This window comes from Pithys albifrons, chromosome 4 (assembly GCF_047495875.1).
Source record: "Pithys albifrons albifrons isolate INPA30051 chromosome 4, PitAlb_v1, whole genome shotgun sequence".
NCBI classification, from domain to species: Eukaryota; Metazoa; Chordata; class Aves; order Passeriformes; family Thamnophilidae; genus Pithys; species Pithys albifrons.
The window spans coordinates 12,633,100-12,651,670 of record NC_092461.1 but is presented as its reverse complement, the minus strand read 5'-3'; the positions used below and the strand labels follow the sequence as shown (position 1 = coordinate 12,651,670).

General features: G+C 35.2%; 1 protein-coding gene across 4 annotated transcripts in view; it reads left to right on the top strand.

Annotated features, from left to right (window-relative positions):
- ATP9B (ATPase phospholipid transporting 9B (putative)) overlaps positions 1–18,571 on the top strand; it is a 158,262-nt gene that overhangs the window by 61,028 nt on the left and 78,663 nt on the right. For all 4 annotated transcript variants that reach the window (XM_071553491.1, XM_071553490.1, XM_071553492.1 and 1 more), the window contains 2 exons: positions 7,088–7,182; positions 14,624–14,704. In XM_071553491.1, the coding sequence (XP_071409592.1) occupies positions 7,088–7,182; positions 14,624–14,704 (176 nt within the window). The remainder of the gene's footprint in view (positions 1–7,087; positions 7,183–14,623; positions 14,705–18,571) is intronic.

Below are 18,571 nucleotides of genomic sequence, written 5' to 3'. Positions count from 1 at the left end.
GAGAAAATGCTCTTTAAGTCCACTACAAGCACTCTTGTTTGAGATGTATATTTATTTTTTTTTGTATTACTGATCTTTGGAAATATATGAGTACATTAGGAAGGTTGATGGGGACAGTGAGCTCTGCTGCACTGTCAGAGCTCTCAAATCAGGGAGCTGTTTAGTCAGTATCCTTATTTTGATCTGAAAAACTGTTCTAAGCATTCTGTATGGCAGAGTTTTTGATTCAGTCATTACTCTGAAGACATAATGCACACTATCTTTTTTCTGTATCACTGGGTTTCTGTAAAAAGAGATTGCCAGTGTACATCAGAATAATAATGAAGCAAAGTGGTGCATCAAATCCTATTAAATGGAAAAGATTAATGCTTCTGTATATATCAAAATAATACAAATCAGTAATTTAATATTTGAGAATGTGAATGAATGTGAATGAATTTTTTCTTTTAACTTGAAACATTGTTTACTATATATAAGAGAATTCCATCATGTTTTAATAGAGATAAATATTCCTAAAACGTACAGAATCAATACAGCAATTCAAAAAGGATGCAATGAGATCAAGCTTGGATTAAAAAACATCTGAGTTCTTGTCAATAAGGAACTGTGATGAGTTTAGGGGTATCATATTGACTGTGTATTAATACATGATATCCTATAGGACCATCAGCTGATTGTTTAGAATGTAAATGAAACTGTTGATGGATCCAGTGACTGATGGCTTAAATTCCAATTAATCAATTGCTTCATCGGTTTCTTAATTCAGATCAAATATCTCAGGTGCACACAGTTCTTCCCTGGTCTTAAGAGAAATTAATGCTTTTAAACTAATTTAATGAGTCTTCTATAATTGCTGCTACGTTTTTGATTGCATCCTATGGGATAGCATTGTAGCTTCAATGTTTGGGATGTTTCAGGCATCTTGGGGGTTTTTTGCTCCCTAGAAGCTGTCATAATTGAAAGCTTCTTTTTATAGTAGTAAATGAAACTCTGTACTCCAGTATGTCATCTTGGCACTGCTATTCATCTTGTCATCAGTTTAAAATTTTCATGCACATAGTCACTTAAGTAATATAAATGATTTAAAAATTAAGTTGTTTGTAAATGGTCTGGTGTTAGGGATGCAAAGTCCAAGTCTATTTTTCTTTTGTTGGATATATTCTAGTATCCCATCTCTTTCAATGCTTTTCACTTAAAGCAGGAAGGCTGGTAATATTACCAGACAATATATAGCTGTTTATGACACTGCAGTTCCATGTGCCCTGTTTCCCAGTGACCCATCAATTAATTCATCAACACTTGATGCAAGCTCTTCACTGTGACATTTATACCAGTTGATCTTAATTTGATTGCTGGTAAAACCTTCCTTTCCTGACAACTGTTGTCAATTATACAAAATACAATCAAGTATTCATAAGTAGGCTGTAATAGGATACAGGCAGACAGATTTAATAATTCAGTTTTGCTAAGGCTTGAAAGGCATTAGTTGTAGCTGTTGTTCTCATTTGTAAAAAATTCATTGGATACTGCTCTAGAGAGAGAAGGCAGACATAATTTTATTTATTTAGATTTGACAGAGAGGAACCCAGACATGTAGTCATGGTTTAGCATTATCTCTGTTTAAGAATAACTGACATGAATTCTTATCAGTTACACATTATATAAAGTAAATGTAATGTACTTTTGGGATTTTTTGGACTAAGTGCACACATTCTACAATTGCTTTTTGACAATATATTTATAGTGGAGTGTGGAGTTCAACCCTGCATATTACCTTTTCAAGACTGGGGTGCTGTGTCTTTAGTATGCTTGTAAAATATGCATCCTCCTGTACATCTGCTATATACAACTAAATTATAATTGCTTCCCTCCAATGCATCTTCATCACGCTAAAACATTAAAACATGTGCTATGGCATATTTGAATTATACCTGTAACTTCTGTTCTGTGCTTAATCGAGATTAAAAAAGTGCCTGGCCAATATTTGGCAAAAAAAAAAAGTGTTAGCAGAAATCTATTAACTTTAATGTTCTCCTAGAGAATGTTAAATACAGTTTTCAACAATTCCGAGTTGACTGACTTCTTATATGCTATTCTGTACTGTGTATACTGATGTTTGTAACAAATACCATGTGTGAGTTGATTATTAAGGTTCTGTGGAAGGGATTTATTTGAATGTGCTTGTGAAATCCAAAAATGGAAATATTTTTAAAAAGAATTTCACTGGTAAAATGCTGATTAAATAGGTTTAGTTGAAGACAAGATCTGCTGTAACTGGTTACTCAAAACAAGAGCAGAAAAAGTGTAGGATGGAAGTGTGGAACTCATAATATGTCATTCACTTTGTCAGTTTTTAATGCTAATTAGAATTAAGTTTTTCTTTGGTAGTTTTTCTCTCCTGAATTGAGAATCCTCTCTCATCCATCTCATGTCGTGACTTAGAGCTTCTTTCTCAGACCCTTCTTCCCGGCCAGGATCTGGGAAATGAAAGTTAAGTCCTGGATACAAAACAAGTGGGATAGTTTAGTTTGTTACAGCAAGAAAATTGTATTAATTTCTCATGTTCTCATGCAAATATTAGATGTCAATGTAATTCAGATAGTTTTAATGAATTGGGTTTTTTTTTCATTGCAGCTTTCCATTACAATCAGGTGATGCAATTCTATATAGAAGAAATTATTTCCCTTTTGCAAAGTAATTGCTCTTAGTCTTCCAATACCGCTATTTTGTGTTTCTTGTGTTAACTCTATTTAGAAACTACTTGTTAAACAAGCTGAGTATTAAGCTAATTGTTTTAAGGAGAAATTATCCATAATTCTGCTTAACCAAAACAACATTTACAAATAAAATAGGAGTAAATACTTTATTAATACACAGCAATTTTTCTTTGCTGAGTGACTTGCTTAAAAAAGCCTTTGAAGCTAGAATGTCTAAGAAAATAAGTGACATCCCACGTAATACCTTTTTTTCAGAAGCCTATATTAAAAACTGTAATTAATACTCAAAAGTGTATATATATATATATAAATTTTGAGGGCTTGGTGTAGGTATTAATTACTTTATTTTCAGGAATTTAAAGATATTCACACATAAAAAATGAATACATAAAATATGATAAGCAAGTTTGGTAATATTAAAAAATTACTAGATTTGGCTATGTGATGATGATGCATAATACTAATTAAAGAGAAAAGGATTTTATTTGATTAAAAAGCTTCCTTTTCTGGTTTGGGGTGGAAATTTTTCCTTTTTTTTTTTTTTGTTTCATTGAAAATGCAACCAGCATTTTCCAAGAACAACCTTTATTTATTTAAAGAAATGTTGTTCAGAGACCTTTTCAGGATTTCTAGCAGGGAATAGGTCACTGATGCCTGTGTACATGTGCACCATTCCCAACAGCATGTGATGTGTACATGTCCTTCAGATATATTCTGACCAAAGCCTTAAGCTCAGCCTTAAGCTACTGAGCAAGTAAAAATTTTCCTGTATTGAGCACTGTACATTTGACTGACAAATCTAGGCCAGACATATCATGGCCCTAAGTTACTGGTTTCATAGATGATCTTTGGTACCTCTGTCAAAATACCATAAAAACTACTTGAAGTACCATTCTTCTTAAGTAGTCTATTAACACACAAAATAGCTTTAAAAAAGGTTTTTTTTTAATCCATTGTATCTCAAATGAACATAGGTAAGGAGTCTGTTAATATTTACGTATGTATCCTTATAGTTTGAAGTTACATGGTTACTTCAGGCTCCTAAAATTATTTTCTTGCCTTGTATTTGAGTGCTGTTTTTCCACAGGAAAGCAATGTGGAGGTAGGTTGTGGACAGCTCTCAAATAATTGAACTTTTGCTAAATCACCAAAAAAGAATTGTAGTCACAGGACTTTCCTAAGCATTCAAGTTTCACCATTTCATCTGAAATGGTTTTAAAAGTCAGTTTATTCGCACTTGGGCAACACCTTGCATGGACTTGCTCTACATTGATTTATGCCTGTCTTCAACTGATTAGGCTAAATGAATATTACATACTTGTGTAAATTAGTTTAAATGTGCTCATGAAGTTTACACCACTTCTGATAAATTATTAACCTGTTTAAGCCCAGTATAATTTATTCAAATGAACCCTTAAATTCTAATACAGAGAATTCCAAAATTTTCACTATAACAACAGAAATAATTCAAACATTCATCCTTTTTCAACTTTGTCCGCTAATTTTGAATGACTGTGTTTTGCTGTGGGAAATGAGCATCTGAGTGCCCTCACTGTATAAAGTGTTTAAATCTATGCATTCTCCTTTATTTGAGGCTTTTATGGCAATTTATGTTCACTGTGGAATTTCTTTTTAAATTTTCTTTCTTTTTTTTTTTTGTAAATTAATAAAGAAAAAATGTCTTTATTTGTGCACTGTAAAATAATTCTCAGGTTGAAGAGTTATCACTATGGGGACAGCAATTCCTGACGTGTATAGATGTGGGGGGCTTTTTGCCTGGCAAGTCATATTCAAGTAAAAAATATAAGAGATTTTTAACAGTGACCTAAAGCGTTCTGCTAAAGTATGTAACACAATTCTTTACCACTTTTTTGTGTGGTTTTTAGTTTTCTGATTGGGGAAGGAGGGTGCAATGCTTCCAAGAATTTTGAAGTAGAGCAACTAAAATAGCTGTTTTTTCAGAATACTTTGATTTTTAAAAGTTTTATGTACTGCGGACTGAATGACCTCTCAAAGGTAAAGTTTGTGCAACTTCCATGCAATACACAGTGGTTTAGTTTTACACAATTCCAAGGGTGTGGTAGGGGTGAAGGGTAGTGTTTGGGGTTTTTTTCTGATTACATATTTAATCTTCCGTGTGTATAGCTTAGTAAAGCCAAGTTTAAAATCGGGACTTTACAGAACAATTAAAGTTAATTAGTCAAATTTACTGCAGGATTTGAGGTAGAGAAGAGGATTGTATTGTTTCGGCTTTGCTTTTGTGATCACTATTGAAAGCTGAGTTGGCAGAAAGCAGTCCATTTTTCTGGATAAAAGGGAAACAGGCTATGAGATAAGTTATTGATGAAATTAACTGCTGAAGTGGAGAGGAAATGCAGCTGGCCAATACATGTCATAGTGTGAGCTCTATTAAATGAATATATGTGCAGTCAGCCATTCACAGGAGCCACACTGGTCTTGAACTGCATTGATCTATAGTATAATTCTAAATGAAATTGATGGAAGAGAGCAACCATTGACAGGAAGGGTAAAGAGAACCATGAAATGTCTTGTACAGGAAAAGTATGATGGAGTGTAGGCTTATCTCTGCCCTGGCTAGAAAGTGCAGTGAAACCGTGGTATTTCTAGGTGTTCCTAGGTACTTCATCCTTCATTATAATGAAGTGTATGTCCCTGGACTCTCCCAAAAGTGCTTTATAGTATTTCATTTTTAGAAGAAAATCCATAAAGAATCCTGTCAAGAACTTAAAACCAGCTTTTCAAGAACTTAAAACACATCTTTGCAGCTTGCTTCTCTGAGGTTTGGGTGAAATTTAACTTTGCTAATGTGTTCTGAGAGCTGTCTACATTAACATGTAAAGATTTGTTTACTTACTGTGCACTTAATATAAATATAGCTGTTACGCGAAAGCTTGTAAGCTTCTTTCAAGTGTTGAGCCAAAATGCTGCTTTCTAGTCAGGTAAGATTTCAGGTGGCTTCTTTCTCAAGCATGTCCTTTCAGATCGCTAGCCTGTCAAACTGGTTAATTTGCAGGCCTTGATGAGTAAAACATTAGATTCTGTTAGATTTTACTTACACCAGGGTCCACATGTCCCATAAAAGAATCTATCTCTTAATTTGTGTTCACTGATAGATACCCTTTCTTGATGTATTGCATTGACACATTTCTAGCAGACTGTCTTCTTGTCTATAATAAGACTCAAACCTGGATAAACATCTTTGCAGTGTTTCCTTCCATTTAATTGCTACCACATCACTTCTAAGGGTGATGAAACTACTTTGTTAATTTTTATTGGATTGGTTGAAGTATAGAAGGAATTATGGGTATATATGTATATATGTCTGTACACACTTATTAAAACTTACAAATAACTTGTAAAATCTTTTCTAACCTATAGCACACCCAGTACCAAGAATGTTTACAGTTGGTAGGCTGTTGGAAGTTGTAATTACTACTTCAGAAATACTTTTCTCCAGTGTAGCAATTGGGAAGAATATTGCTAAAATTTTACCACTTTTTAAAAAAATCTTCAAGCTTGATCAAATTGTGGTTAGTTGTGTATTTTTAATAGATTTGCAATGTTCATGTGGGGTCATTTTTCAGTCTTACATGAGTAACCTATGTAATACTCCAGACATGATGATATCCATCAAACTAGTTATTGGGGTGGGGAGAGGCTCTGCACCGGTCTCAGTTTTCTGTTTCTTGAATACTGGTCTTCTGTCTGTACAGAACACTTAATTCTCTTCAGTGTGTATCAGTCTATGTTGAGCTCCCCTTGTTTCCAAAATACTTTGATTATGTTGACAAGTTTCTTTAGTCTTGGATCCTTGATAGATTCAGATAATTTAAAATGACTTCTTTTAAGTGTAGTGCATCAGGATACACATTGTTTTGAATGCTATCCATGTTAAGGATTTATTCTAAAAAATAGGGTTTTTTCAGAGAAGCCATGAGACTATAAGCAGTGGAAATTTGTGATGTCATACCAGAAAGAAGAAAAAAAAATCACAGGCATGAGTTCATTATTCTGTTGTGTTGGAATTTTGTGAGTGACAGCATTCCATAAAGAAATGAAACCTTTCTCAACTCCAAGTTGTATCTCTTGCTGATATCATTTGGAAACTTGTTTCCATTCATAAACAGGCATGTTGTTAGTTTTATCATAAAAATGGTGCAATTGTGTGATATCTGGAGCATTCCTTGGAGAAAGTGCACAGACACTCTTAAAATGTGAATCCTTTTATATGCAGCACATTTATTTTAAAATTGTTGTAAATTGTATTATTTGCACTCTTCTAAATATTTTAACCCAAACTGAATTTTTGAAATCAGAATATTAATTTGATCCCTCTTTATAACTTCAAGGTTCATGTTTCATTCGAACTGACCAGCTAGATGGAGAAACAGACTGGAAACTGAAGGTCGCTGTGAGTTGCACACAAAGATTGCCAGCTTTGGGGGTAAGCATTTTTTCTGTTTGCTTTTAAGATGTCTTCTATGTGTGCATGTGCATCTGTTATCTAATAGATTGTTACAGTTACTGTAAGTATTGGGAAATACCTGTTACTACAGTCTTAATTTTTGCAATGAATAAGATACAAATATTCCACTGGATACTAAATGGGAAGTTGGTTATGCAAATATGCTTGGATTTGCATTGAAAAGAAACTGAGTTGGAACTAGGTGTTTACCTTTCAACTTAGTGGGCCTTGTTTTAGTCTGCACTGAGATCTGCTCTGCAGAATCATGCCATAGTTATATGTTTTCAAGCAAGTGTTAAGACCGCCACTGCAAGTCATTCTTGCCTCAGGAACCATTGCTTTATTCAGTAACTTGTGAGTTTGGGAAACAGCAGTCTGCTCCTGGAAGGTAAAGTGCTTTTTGTTGTCAAGATGCTTTCTGGTCTGACAAGGTCCAGTATGCAAGTTCTTGCAAGGAGGGCTCTCTTAAGAGTTGTCTGAATTTGTGCATTATTTGAGTGCATGTATGCGTCAGTCACAGGTAAATCTACAACAGCGAAAGAGCACGCGATTGTGTGTGTATGTATATGTACACATTCAAAATAGGCATGTATCTACACAAGCATGTGTAACATTTTATCAGTGTCTCCTAACAAGAAACTGAATTGTATCTCTTGCATTGGGGAAGCTTGCTGTTTTACAGGAGAGTTGGCTTGGTATTAAAAGACTTCCTCTGAAAATATGCTCAGGTCACAAGCTTGTGGAAATTATCTTTACAGAATTTATTGTTTTTACACTAAATCTTTTAAGGGTTTTATTTAAGTCAATTGTACCCTTCTAAAGTTTATATGCCATCTCAATAGAAAAAGTGTTAGATTATCTGCCAGGACTTTTGCAGTTACACTTCCAGAATTCGAGTTGCTGCCATGCTCAAATTGGCAAAAGGGAGAACCTTTTTTCCTGTGTTCATATTCTCTAACTACTCGATTCACATGTAGTATTCTAGAGTGGAAAATAAATCAGAAGTGTTTGAAGTTGGGGAGCCTGCATTTGAATGGTGGGTGCTTCATCTTCTGCAGAAATGAAGGTTTGCTATAGGTGGTGGTTGTTTTGGGCATGTTAGGGGAAGAAAAGACATGACATCACCAAGAAATTATTCATGCGTCCTGGAAACAGTATACAAGGGTCAACTGCACAATGTTAAAACCATTCCTTAGTTGTTTCCACTTAAAGCTACTAACCTACCTCTAACTCATCTGTGCTTCTTGCAAGCTCTTTATATTCTCGCTCTTGAGCTGTATGTGACAACCTGAGTTGTGTCATCAGGTGCGGTTAATCAGGAGCTGCTTACACTTCACACACCTTTCCTGGCTGCCAGCAGTGAATGGAAGCCCCCAAGCAGTTTATGTGCCTCTGACCTTTCTCACACCACACAGTTACTAGTGCTTAACCATGCTAGACAAGACTTTGTCTGCATTAAGCTGAAGTTTCATCCTGAAGTAACTGACACCGGGTGCAATACGTCCTGCCAACTTAACTAAACTACCTCCAAATTTCCCTACTGTGTGGTTTGGTCAAACCACTGACACTGGTTATTTCTTGAGATAATTTTAAATGTCTGCTTCCCAGCAAGTCTTCAATTCAGAGATTAGTATGAAACTAAGCAAGCTGTGACTATCAAGACTAACAAAAAAGAGCATTATGGAATTATTTCATCATAAGCCTAGTTTTTGTTCTTTATAATAGAGCCATAAGTTATATTTGTATGTGGGCCCTTCACATAGTCTTTTTTTTTCTTTTTTTAAGGTTAAAAGGCAGTGTAAGGAATTATTTCTTTAAAAAGAGTGTTTTCGGAGAAAAGAGCAAAAAGAGGCTTCATAATTTAAACATGTAGAGATAGCTTGAAACTTTACACTCAGCTTATCTAAAAAAGGGATGCTTAAATATGTACTGGAGGTTTTCTCAGCAAACAGTATTGAAACTGCCTTGTACACACAGTGGAAAAAAATTATGAGTAACTTGAATGAAAGTAAGGATCATTTGAGAAATGCATTTCTTCTTCGTTGCTGGAAACTGATGTTAATAAAATAGGAAAATAAGGCAAGTTGCCTGGAAGTTATTAAGTGGCAACAGTTGTTTGCTTTGTAAAACATCCCTGTGCTTCATTTCTTACTTGCAAAAAAGCAGATTTATAGCAATTACCTCACTAACTGGTACAGTGTGTAATAGGGGCATACACTTTTTGATAGGCTTAAGGTTACTTTCACAGAAACTTGGGGCTGGAAGCAGCGTGGCACAGGGCTGAGCTTTGTGCTGCAGCGTGGGATCAGTGTTGAGTCTCCTTCCTCTACAAAATGTCAGAGGGATAGGGCAGTGGCTCTTCCTTCTGCTAAAGGCAGCCACCATTCCAGCCAGCCTTCTGCCTGCAGTAACATTTGGGCTTTTCCTGGCCTCCAGGGACTCATCACGCATAAGGTGTTACTTGTTAGTGTCTTCATATATATTTTCAAAGCTGAGGCTTACAGTTCATATTTACATACAGAAATACATTTTTAGTAGTTTAAAAATGTAATTTATGCATGTTGAGGATAAAATAGACTGTAAACAATTGGTCATGGTTTGGTGGTCATGGTTTGGCAGAATATACTCTCCATAATTGTCCCTTGTTTGGATTTCTTTAGTAATCAGATGTAAAAATGTGGAATCATGGAGGGTGGACAAGACCTCTGGGATTGTTAACTGTAACCCTTAACCCAGCACTGCCACATTCACCACTAAACCATGTCCCCAAGGGCCACATCCACATGCCTTTTGAACACTTCCAGGAATGGTGATTCCACCACTTCCATAGGCAGTCTGTTCCAATGCCTGACCACCCTTGTGAAGAATTTTTTTTGGGGTATTCAGTCTAAACCTCCTCTTGTGTGACTTGGGGCCATTTTCTCTGCTTCTGTCACTTGTTACCTGGGAGAACAGACTGACCCCCACCTCGCTACAACCTCCCTTCAGGTAGGAGAGTGAATATCTTATGCTGGCACGAGCTGTCAACCCTGTCAACAGAGCTCTGCTGTAACCCTACCCACTGTGACATACAGAATAAACAAAACTGCAGACCTTCAGAGCCTTTCTTAAAGAACAGATGACACCACCAAGACGATTGGTACAGATTTTGTTGTCTTTCTAAAGCACTTGATGTGATCAGAGAATTAAAATTTCAGCAAGTCATTTAATGATGGCTGTGCAACAAATACTCTTAACACCTAGATTAGGTTTCTTAGAGTTCCATAGTTATGTGTGGGACAGTTCTGGCGATATATGAGTTCTGATGCATTCTTCTCTATCTTGTGTGATCAACTATATTTATTAACAGCAATAAGGTCACTGTGATTTTCAATAAATGGTGACTTGCTGATTTATATCAGAAGATCCATACAGCAGTAAACAATACCATTTACATTTAATTAGTTTTATTGAACCAAAGGCAATTTTGTTGGTAATGAACTACATGTTATGATTAAGAATGTATTTTAATGATCTTTAAGTAAGGTGAACAAATGTTGCCCTTGACCTTATAGAGGAGACTTTTCAATGTTGTTGATAACTTTACAGTAATTTTTAAACTGTGAAATGCAAAAGAGAACATTTTCATTATTGTACCATCATCAAGTAATTTTCTGATTTTCAGTATAGAATTCTTCTGAACTACTGTTTTCAAGTATTAGATAATTAAATGCATGTCAATTTTTTAAGAAAAATCTCATCTATTGTTGTATAAAAATAATTTTTATTACTTGAGATTCACATCTTTCATACAGTTTCTTTAATCTAAAACTGTTACAATCCTCACCCAAATGTGGGTTTTATCCTTGAGTAAAAAAATAACTGAGGTCATTTGCACTTATTTTATTCTAAAAGCAAGGTAATTTTAGGTGTAAAGTATTGTTTCCATTGAAGGTATCAGTAGTACTATTCAGAGATCAGCAGTTCAATGCTTATGGTATGAAAATAATTCTTTACTGAAGCTGAGTTTCACAAAGGTAAAGTCCCTCATCAGTTAAATTATTAATAAAATAATTGTCTTTTTTAAAAACAGTATAATGAAATCCTATATTTAGGATTATTTTCCTTCTCCCTGCTTTCATATAGGGGAAAGCAATGATATAACCTAACCAGGTAAATTTTTCTCACCTAGTGAGCAGAAATTGTATTTGCAGGTACTGTTGTGTACAAATCTTGATGTCTTCTTGTTATAGTCACCCTTATGACTTCTTTCAAGACACTAACATGAAAAATGCACAGCTTCTACTACTGAAAAAGCAGCATTTGGGGACGGATCATCTTTTTATTATGACAGCAAGCTTTACTGTTTGACTGCAGTTCATATGTAATTTGTCTTCTGTAACTGTGTCATTCTTTGGACTTTTGTTTCTTTTCCTCATAACACTTAACCACTGTATTTTATTGGTCCAGGAATGATGTCTGTTCAGCATACAGAGCACTGGGCTACAGAAAAAAAAAGTCTTGAACTCTTTTCTTTACCCTAACAACGAAAAAAATTACTTCAGAAATCTACTAAGCACATAAAATATTCTTTTATGTCTTTCTGCTATTTGTGAATGAAATACAACTGAACTACCACCCTCGATTTTTCTCAGAACATAGGTTGTTCTTCTTTTTTAATTTTAGGAAAAAAGCACGCACTTTAGGAATACTCTACCAGTTCTAGTTTGTGGCATTCCAGAGTAATGCCAATAACATGTAGGGAATGTGCAGATCTCAGTTTTTCAGAAGGGTAGCTAAGTTCGTCTCAGAGTTGAAGTTCAAAAAGGAAAGGAAAACATGAAAGTTTAGGTGTTAAGTCAGAAATACAAAAGGGGAACTAAAACTTCCAGTAACAGAAAATGGAAATATTAGAAACCAGGAAAATGTATTACTGTAAAAATGTTGATACACTTAAAAAGGTGGATATTTTTGTTTTCTATTATTCTATTCTATTATTGCTTCCCACTAAGGTGTTCTTTGAAAAGAGAGAAGCTGACGCATTTCTTTAGCAGTTTTTATTGTCAATATGAGTATGTGTGTGGTATTAGTTTTCTTCTGTGCTATCCACTACTGACAGACTCTTTATTTTTCTTTGCGTAATAAAGCACATAATAGCCTGGATTAACTAAATTGTAGGTGATAACAGATTGGAAAGAAGTGAATGATAAAGATACAGGACACCACATGTGTATTAGTTTCATATGAATTATTTCTCGTGAACCCATTGAAAGTGGATTGGAAGAACAAAGATGCAGTGAATGACTTTGTGTGAAAGACTACAGTAAATGGCTAGTGGCTTAAGATAAAGATAATTTGTGAGATTTAATTTTCAGATTTGATCCTTATTTTAAAAAGCATATGAAATAGAAAGTGTATGTTTTTTTTGCAGGCTCTGACATTAAAGCTTTCTTGTCTGTAGACTATAAAATTAAATACAATTCAATATATATAAAGCTACACATTTTTAAACTGAAGTCAAACATGTTTGATAAATGTACAGTAAGTTTTAAAAACATTAATTTTTATAAGCAAAAGCAGAAAAATAATGATATTCATCAACCTATCCATTTTAGTGGAGAAACTAAAGGATGTAAATGTGTCAGACTTTAAGATATTAACACAGGTGAACAATTGCACCTTTAGGTAAGCTTTGTTAATTTGAAGTTGTGAAATACTGAAATGAAGTTATTTTTTCTTACATTCAAAAGTATGGACAAAAAATAATGCCATACTTTAAAAAGTAGCTACATTTGAGCCAAGGTGTGGTTATATGTCCATGAAGGAGGCTGTAAAATTAATTTTGCTTTTGAAGATAGCACATTCTCGCTAGCATGAACAGGGTATTGTACCCATGTAATTTGCTGCTCAGAGATGGTATCTGATCAGCCTTCTGCAAGATTCATCTAGTAATAAGGATGGAGATGACCCAAATAGGTGCTGCGTACAGTGAGAAGGTAGACGCTCTTGCATTTGATCAGAGGTTAGGATTCTTAGATTGACTGGGACTTGGTATTATGATATCACTGTGCTCCTTTCCAGAGTAGAAATTGGGTTGTTGTGGATCCATACATGAGTGGTCAACTCCTGCTGAAATCTTTTAGTTGCTGTTGGTTCTGACTGTCTAAAATGACCAAAAAATCTGCATGTGTGATGAAAAGAAAGTCCTTTCTGTGGGAAGTGGATATTTTAAAATTATTACCTGATTAAATAAGTGTTTCACAATTTTAAGCTGAACCTCCCTGGGCCTCCAGGGAAAACTCTTAAGATATAATATTCATAGGGCTTGGGGTTTTTTTCTTCTTGTTTATACTAAACTGCAATCTATTTATAGAGCCTGCTTCTATAGGGTCTTCTGTTTTTCTTAGTTTTAGGGCAGGAATGTTCATGGATTGTTTGCTGTCATGAGCAGTGGTACTACATGTACTAGACCAGATTTTACCAGGCTATCACAGAATCACACAGAAATAATCAGGTTGGAAAAGACCTCTAAGATTGAGTCCAACCTTTGACCAACAGCACCTTGTTTACTAGATCATGGCAGTAAGTGCCACGTCCAATCTCTTCTTAAACACCTCCAGGGATGGTGACTCTGCCACCTCCCTGTGCACCCCAATCCAATGTCTGATCACTCCTCTGTGAAGAATTTCTTCCTAATCTCCAACCTAAACCTCCCCTGGCACAGCTGAAGACTGTGTCCTCTTGCCCTACTGCTGGTTGCGTGGGAGAAGATCCCAACCTGGCTACACCCTCCTGTCAGGTAGTTGTAGAGAGCAATAATGTCACGCCTGAGCCTCCTCTTCTCCAGGCTGAACAACGCCAGCTCCCGCAGCCACTCCTCATAGTTTTGGTGTATCCCTGACTTTAAACATTTGAATAATGCTGTTAATGTAGCCAGACTTTCCTGAAGGTGATGGGTTTTCTCATGGGTTTTTCACAGAAGTGCATTTAAGAGAATTTAAATCAATGTCATTGTTTCCTCTTGTATTTCGTTGTCTTTGTCCTTGCTGGAAAAGTATTTTGTTCCCAGTTTCATTTAAAAAAATAAGAAAAAGCCACACTTTATTTTTTAAAAGAACAAATGCATGGAAAATATTTTAAGATTATACTATTATTAATTAAAACGGGGCCATTCAGAGAAAATGAATTAGATAAAATGTGTAACTTATGTTATGAATATAAAAGATTTTGAGTTTGAACTGTCAACACATTTAGGATGTCATCTTGGATCTCGTTCCTGTATAGCAAGATATACTGAAAAACCCAGCATTTTTCTTAGTTGGGTAAAACTTTGTTTGGGATGGGACGGTGGGTGTCATAGACTGTAATCTTTACCAGTTCTTCAAAATATGTGATTAAATTTAAGTTTAAATAATAGTAAGTCCATTAATCTGTTTTACAGGATCTCTTTTCAATCAATGCTTATGTTTATGCTCAGAAGCCCCAGCTGGATATCCACAGTTTTGAGGGTACCTTCACACGAGTAAGTAGTGTTTGTAAATACAGTTCTACTTCTCTTTCATTTCTCAATGTAAATGAAACCTACACTTGGGTCACTGTTGTATCAGGTCATTCCTTGACTTTACATGGTAATACTTCATATAAAAGTTACTCTTTTAAGCATGTATTGCAGAAACTTAATACAGAAAGGATATCTGAAAATAGCAGAATCTTAAAGTTGAATATTTGTTGGTTGACATCACCATAATCTTTTTATGTGAAACCTTTTGAAGGCCGTATATTTTGTTTCCAGGCATCTGATATATTGTTCACGTATGTCAAAAACTGACAAATTGAGCAATATCAGCAGCCTGAGACAATGCAACTTCTAGTTTATGTGCAGTGAAAATGTGCCTTGTTTAACAGCATTCCTGTTCAAGGGAATGCTAGTACTTCCAAAGTTCAGTTTTCTCAGAAACTAAAATGAAACTAAAAGCTACTTATGGGAGCTTCGTTGAGTCTCTTCTCCAGACATAGTTATATTCAAAACTGAATATGAAAATAACAATGCAATTGTATCTGTGCCTTTTTTTTGTTATTTCCAAGAGGTGGCCTGCTAAAGTTGCCACTTTAAAGCAGGATGTCCTAATAGGTAGTAATTCTTTTTTTTAAATTGTTTTACAGTTTTGTAGCATTATGTTAGCAGCTATAGTGATTGCTCTGTTTATCTTTGCCAAACTCAGTGGTGTTATATTCATTCCTCTTGATAGTTTGTTTCTAAAATAATTTGCGAGAATTAACTGCTGTGGAGGTAAAGAGAATGGTTTTTTACCCATGACCCAAATTGGTAATAGGTTTTGTTCTGTAATTGGAATTCCAGTTCACATTTCTAAATACGCTGATGAATGAGGTATTGCAATTCCTAGCTCTTGAAGATCATTTTATACCAGTTGCATAGTTCATAATGCCTACAAAGTAAATGTCACCTGTCCACACCTTCTAAAGCAGTAAGCAATAGTGTTTACTTAAACCTTGTATTGACCAATTGTCCAAATTTAGCTTCTGTTAACTGCTGTAAATACATGTTATTCCTGTCCCACTGGTTAAGTGTATACTTTTCCAAATATAAATTGAACTCTTCAGAGCCTTTTAACAACTCTGGTACATGTAATTGAGACATTGGGAAATCATCACTAAACAGTTGCTCCCTGCTGTGGGTTTTGTTTGTACTTGTAATAAGAACTGTATGATTGAAATATCCTGATATATGTGAATAACCGTGATGCATTTAATGCTTTCAGGTTTGGATATATATTTGTTTGGATGCTTCAGTAGAAAGGACAGTTTAAACTGGACTTACGTGTGCAAGCATCTGAGGGCATTTGGTTCATAGTGAATCACAAGAGAGATTTATAGAAGGTTTTTTTGTTTGTTAATGGTGCACCTTTTGCATTGTGAAATGTTGTTTTAGGACTCACTGATTTATCTTTCTACTTTTCCTGTGAGCCCTTTCTTCTTACAATAAATCAGTTCTTGCATCTAATTTCTATTTTATGTTGAAGTAAAAAAAATTAGTGTGCTTCGTGATGCTAATGCATACACTTTTTCTACTTAAGCATTGATGTTCAAAGAATTCTTGCAAGGGTAGGTTGACAGGGTAATAGCACATTGATTTTTCTTTTTCTTTTTTCCCCCATTATGAAGACAGAGTACCAACAATGTAAAAGACAAACTTAGATAATTTCAAAAAGTGCATGACCATAAAACAAAACAGAAACTTACATGCACAGCACTGGAGTTTTTATGAGGGAGCAAATTCTCTTAAGTATTTCTCTGTGAGAAATATAGCCACAAAAAAACCTGATAGCTGAGAGAAGGTACCTTTTGCAGTACACCTGCGTAACCATGTCAGGAGGCATAAAAACTCTGCTTTTTTGGTGTCTGCCAGCTTCATGTGTTGTTGTTTTCTGTTGTTCTCCATTGATTTTGGTGGGTTTTATGAAGTCAGTGTGGGAAAGTAAGTGTGCATGGGCATGCAGGAAGGATCATATCCGGCCTTTAAATAATGACATAAATTAATTCCTCTCCTTCTCTCACCTCTTCTGGACAACCTGTCAAGAAACAATAAGAAGCTAAATTAGTGCTTTGTGAAAATTTGTGAGATTATTTTATGTATTCTGATGGCATCATCCGTGTCTTGGCTGAGCTTATTTTTAAATAGTGGTGCACAGAACAGGGATGTACACAGACATAACTACTAAAGTATCTCCTCTATCTGATGATCCTCTGTAGGACTGATGAATTGGAAAACTATTTTATCAATGCTAAAAATGCATGAGAAAAGTAAATGTCTGTAGAAAGACAGTAAAAGGAAGCCATACTTCTTAACCCAACTTTTACCAGTTGGAGCCTAAAGAGTACTCTAGACTACTTAAATCAGCATGGCCAATATTATTTAAGCTTTCCTTACTGCTTCTGTGTAGAAACATGGAAATTCTGTCTTCTGCTTTTAACCTTGACTGTTTTTTCTTTAAAATTGGGTTCTTCCTTCACCATCCCCTTAATATTTTCCTTAATTTTTCCTATATTGTAGTTCTGTGCTGTCAGCTCAGTCTCTTCATTTGCTTTGGGACTACATCTTATTTCTTTGTATTCTAGTAGAAGTCTTGGAGAATGAATCCATTGAGTTTGCTTCAGCTCCTTTAATAATATTTATTTTTTTTCCATGCTACAGAGCTATATAATATACATAATTGTATCATGGCCAGGCTTCGCGAACGAAGATTTGAGAAGGGCACTACCCACGCTTGCTGCAAGCGTGCTGGTGGCTAAAACATAATTGTATAATTTTTTCCAATATAGCATCGTGTCAGATGCTTAAAAAAAAACTCCACTCTGATGCAAAACCTGATGCAGGTAGCTGCATTCATTTATGAGTAGAATCTCTGGCCTGAGACTAAATATACACGTTTTCCTGTCCTGTATTTTAGCAGCAAGAATGTTATTTTTACTTCTTATTTGCTGTTAAAGAATTCAGTGTTTTGAAGAAATAGCTATGTTCACTTCAGTCTGGCTTAATTTTTTTTAATTTTATGTTGGCACTGAAGGGAATGGTATTATATTTTGCAAATCATTTTTATTTGCCTTCCTTGTGCTGGCAGTAACAGCTAAACAGAACACAAGCAGAACCAAGTCTGGCCCTGTTCAAAACACATATGCCAGTAAAAGGAACATAACCAGAAGAATTAACTGTGGGGTTGTGGTGGAGAAGGAATTTCTTTTCGGCAATGCAAGTAAACTGCACATGGAATGTGTATTCCACTTTCCTACAAAGTTGGTGGGAGTTGTTGTGCTGGATCCTGTCAGGCAGAAACAGGACTAGAAAAGGTCAAATAGAAGTACACTGCTTCACTTAAGAATTAGGCCTCTGTCATTATTTCCAAAAATTTCTAGTAAAAAAATTACAGATTTGTAACCTTTTAAATGACTCCTTGAAATTTGTCATGGTCATTGATGAGCTGCATTATGAATTCAGGACTGAGAGTAGGATATACTCATTTTTTATTTTGCAGATCATCTTTCTTTTTTCTCTACACATGGAAGAGCCACAGACTAATTTCCAAATAACTGCAGACAGTTTAAAACCTCTATGATCAATACGGCACATGGATTAAAGAAGTGAGCCTGTATAGACACTTGAATACAATATTGAACTGCACTATTCTGGTAATGAATTTAATTCAGAATTCAAAGACCAATAAACATACAGCTGCCAAATGAAAATCAAACCAGCAGTCCTTAAGTGGAGACCTTGTCAGCTGGACAAAGAAGCCCTTGTATGTCAAATTTCTGCTACCAGAGTGAGTGACGGATTTCATGTGTCCCAAGACATATGTTGTTCTCTTAGCGT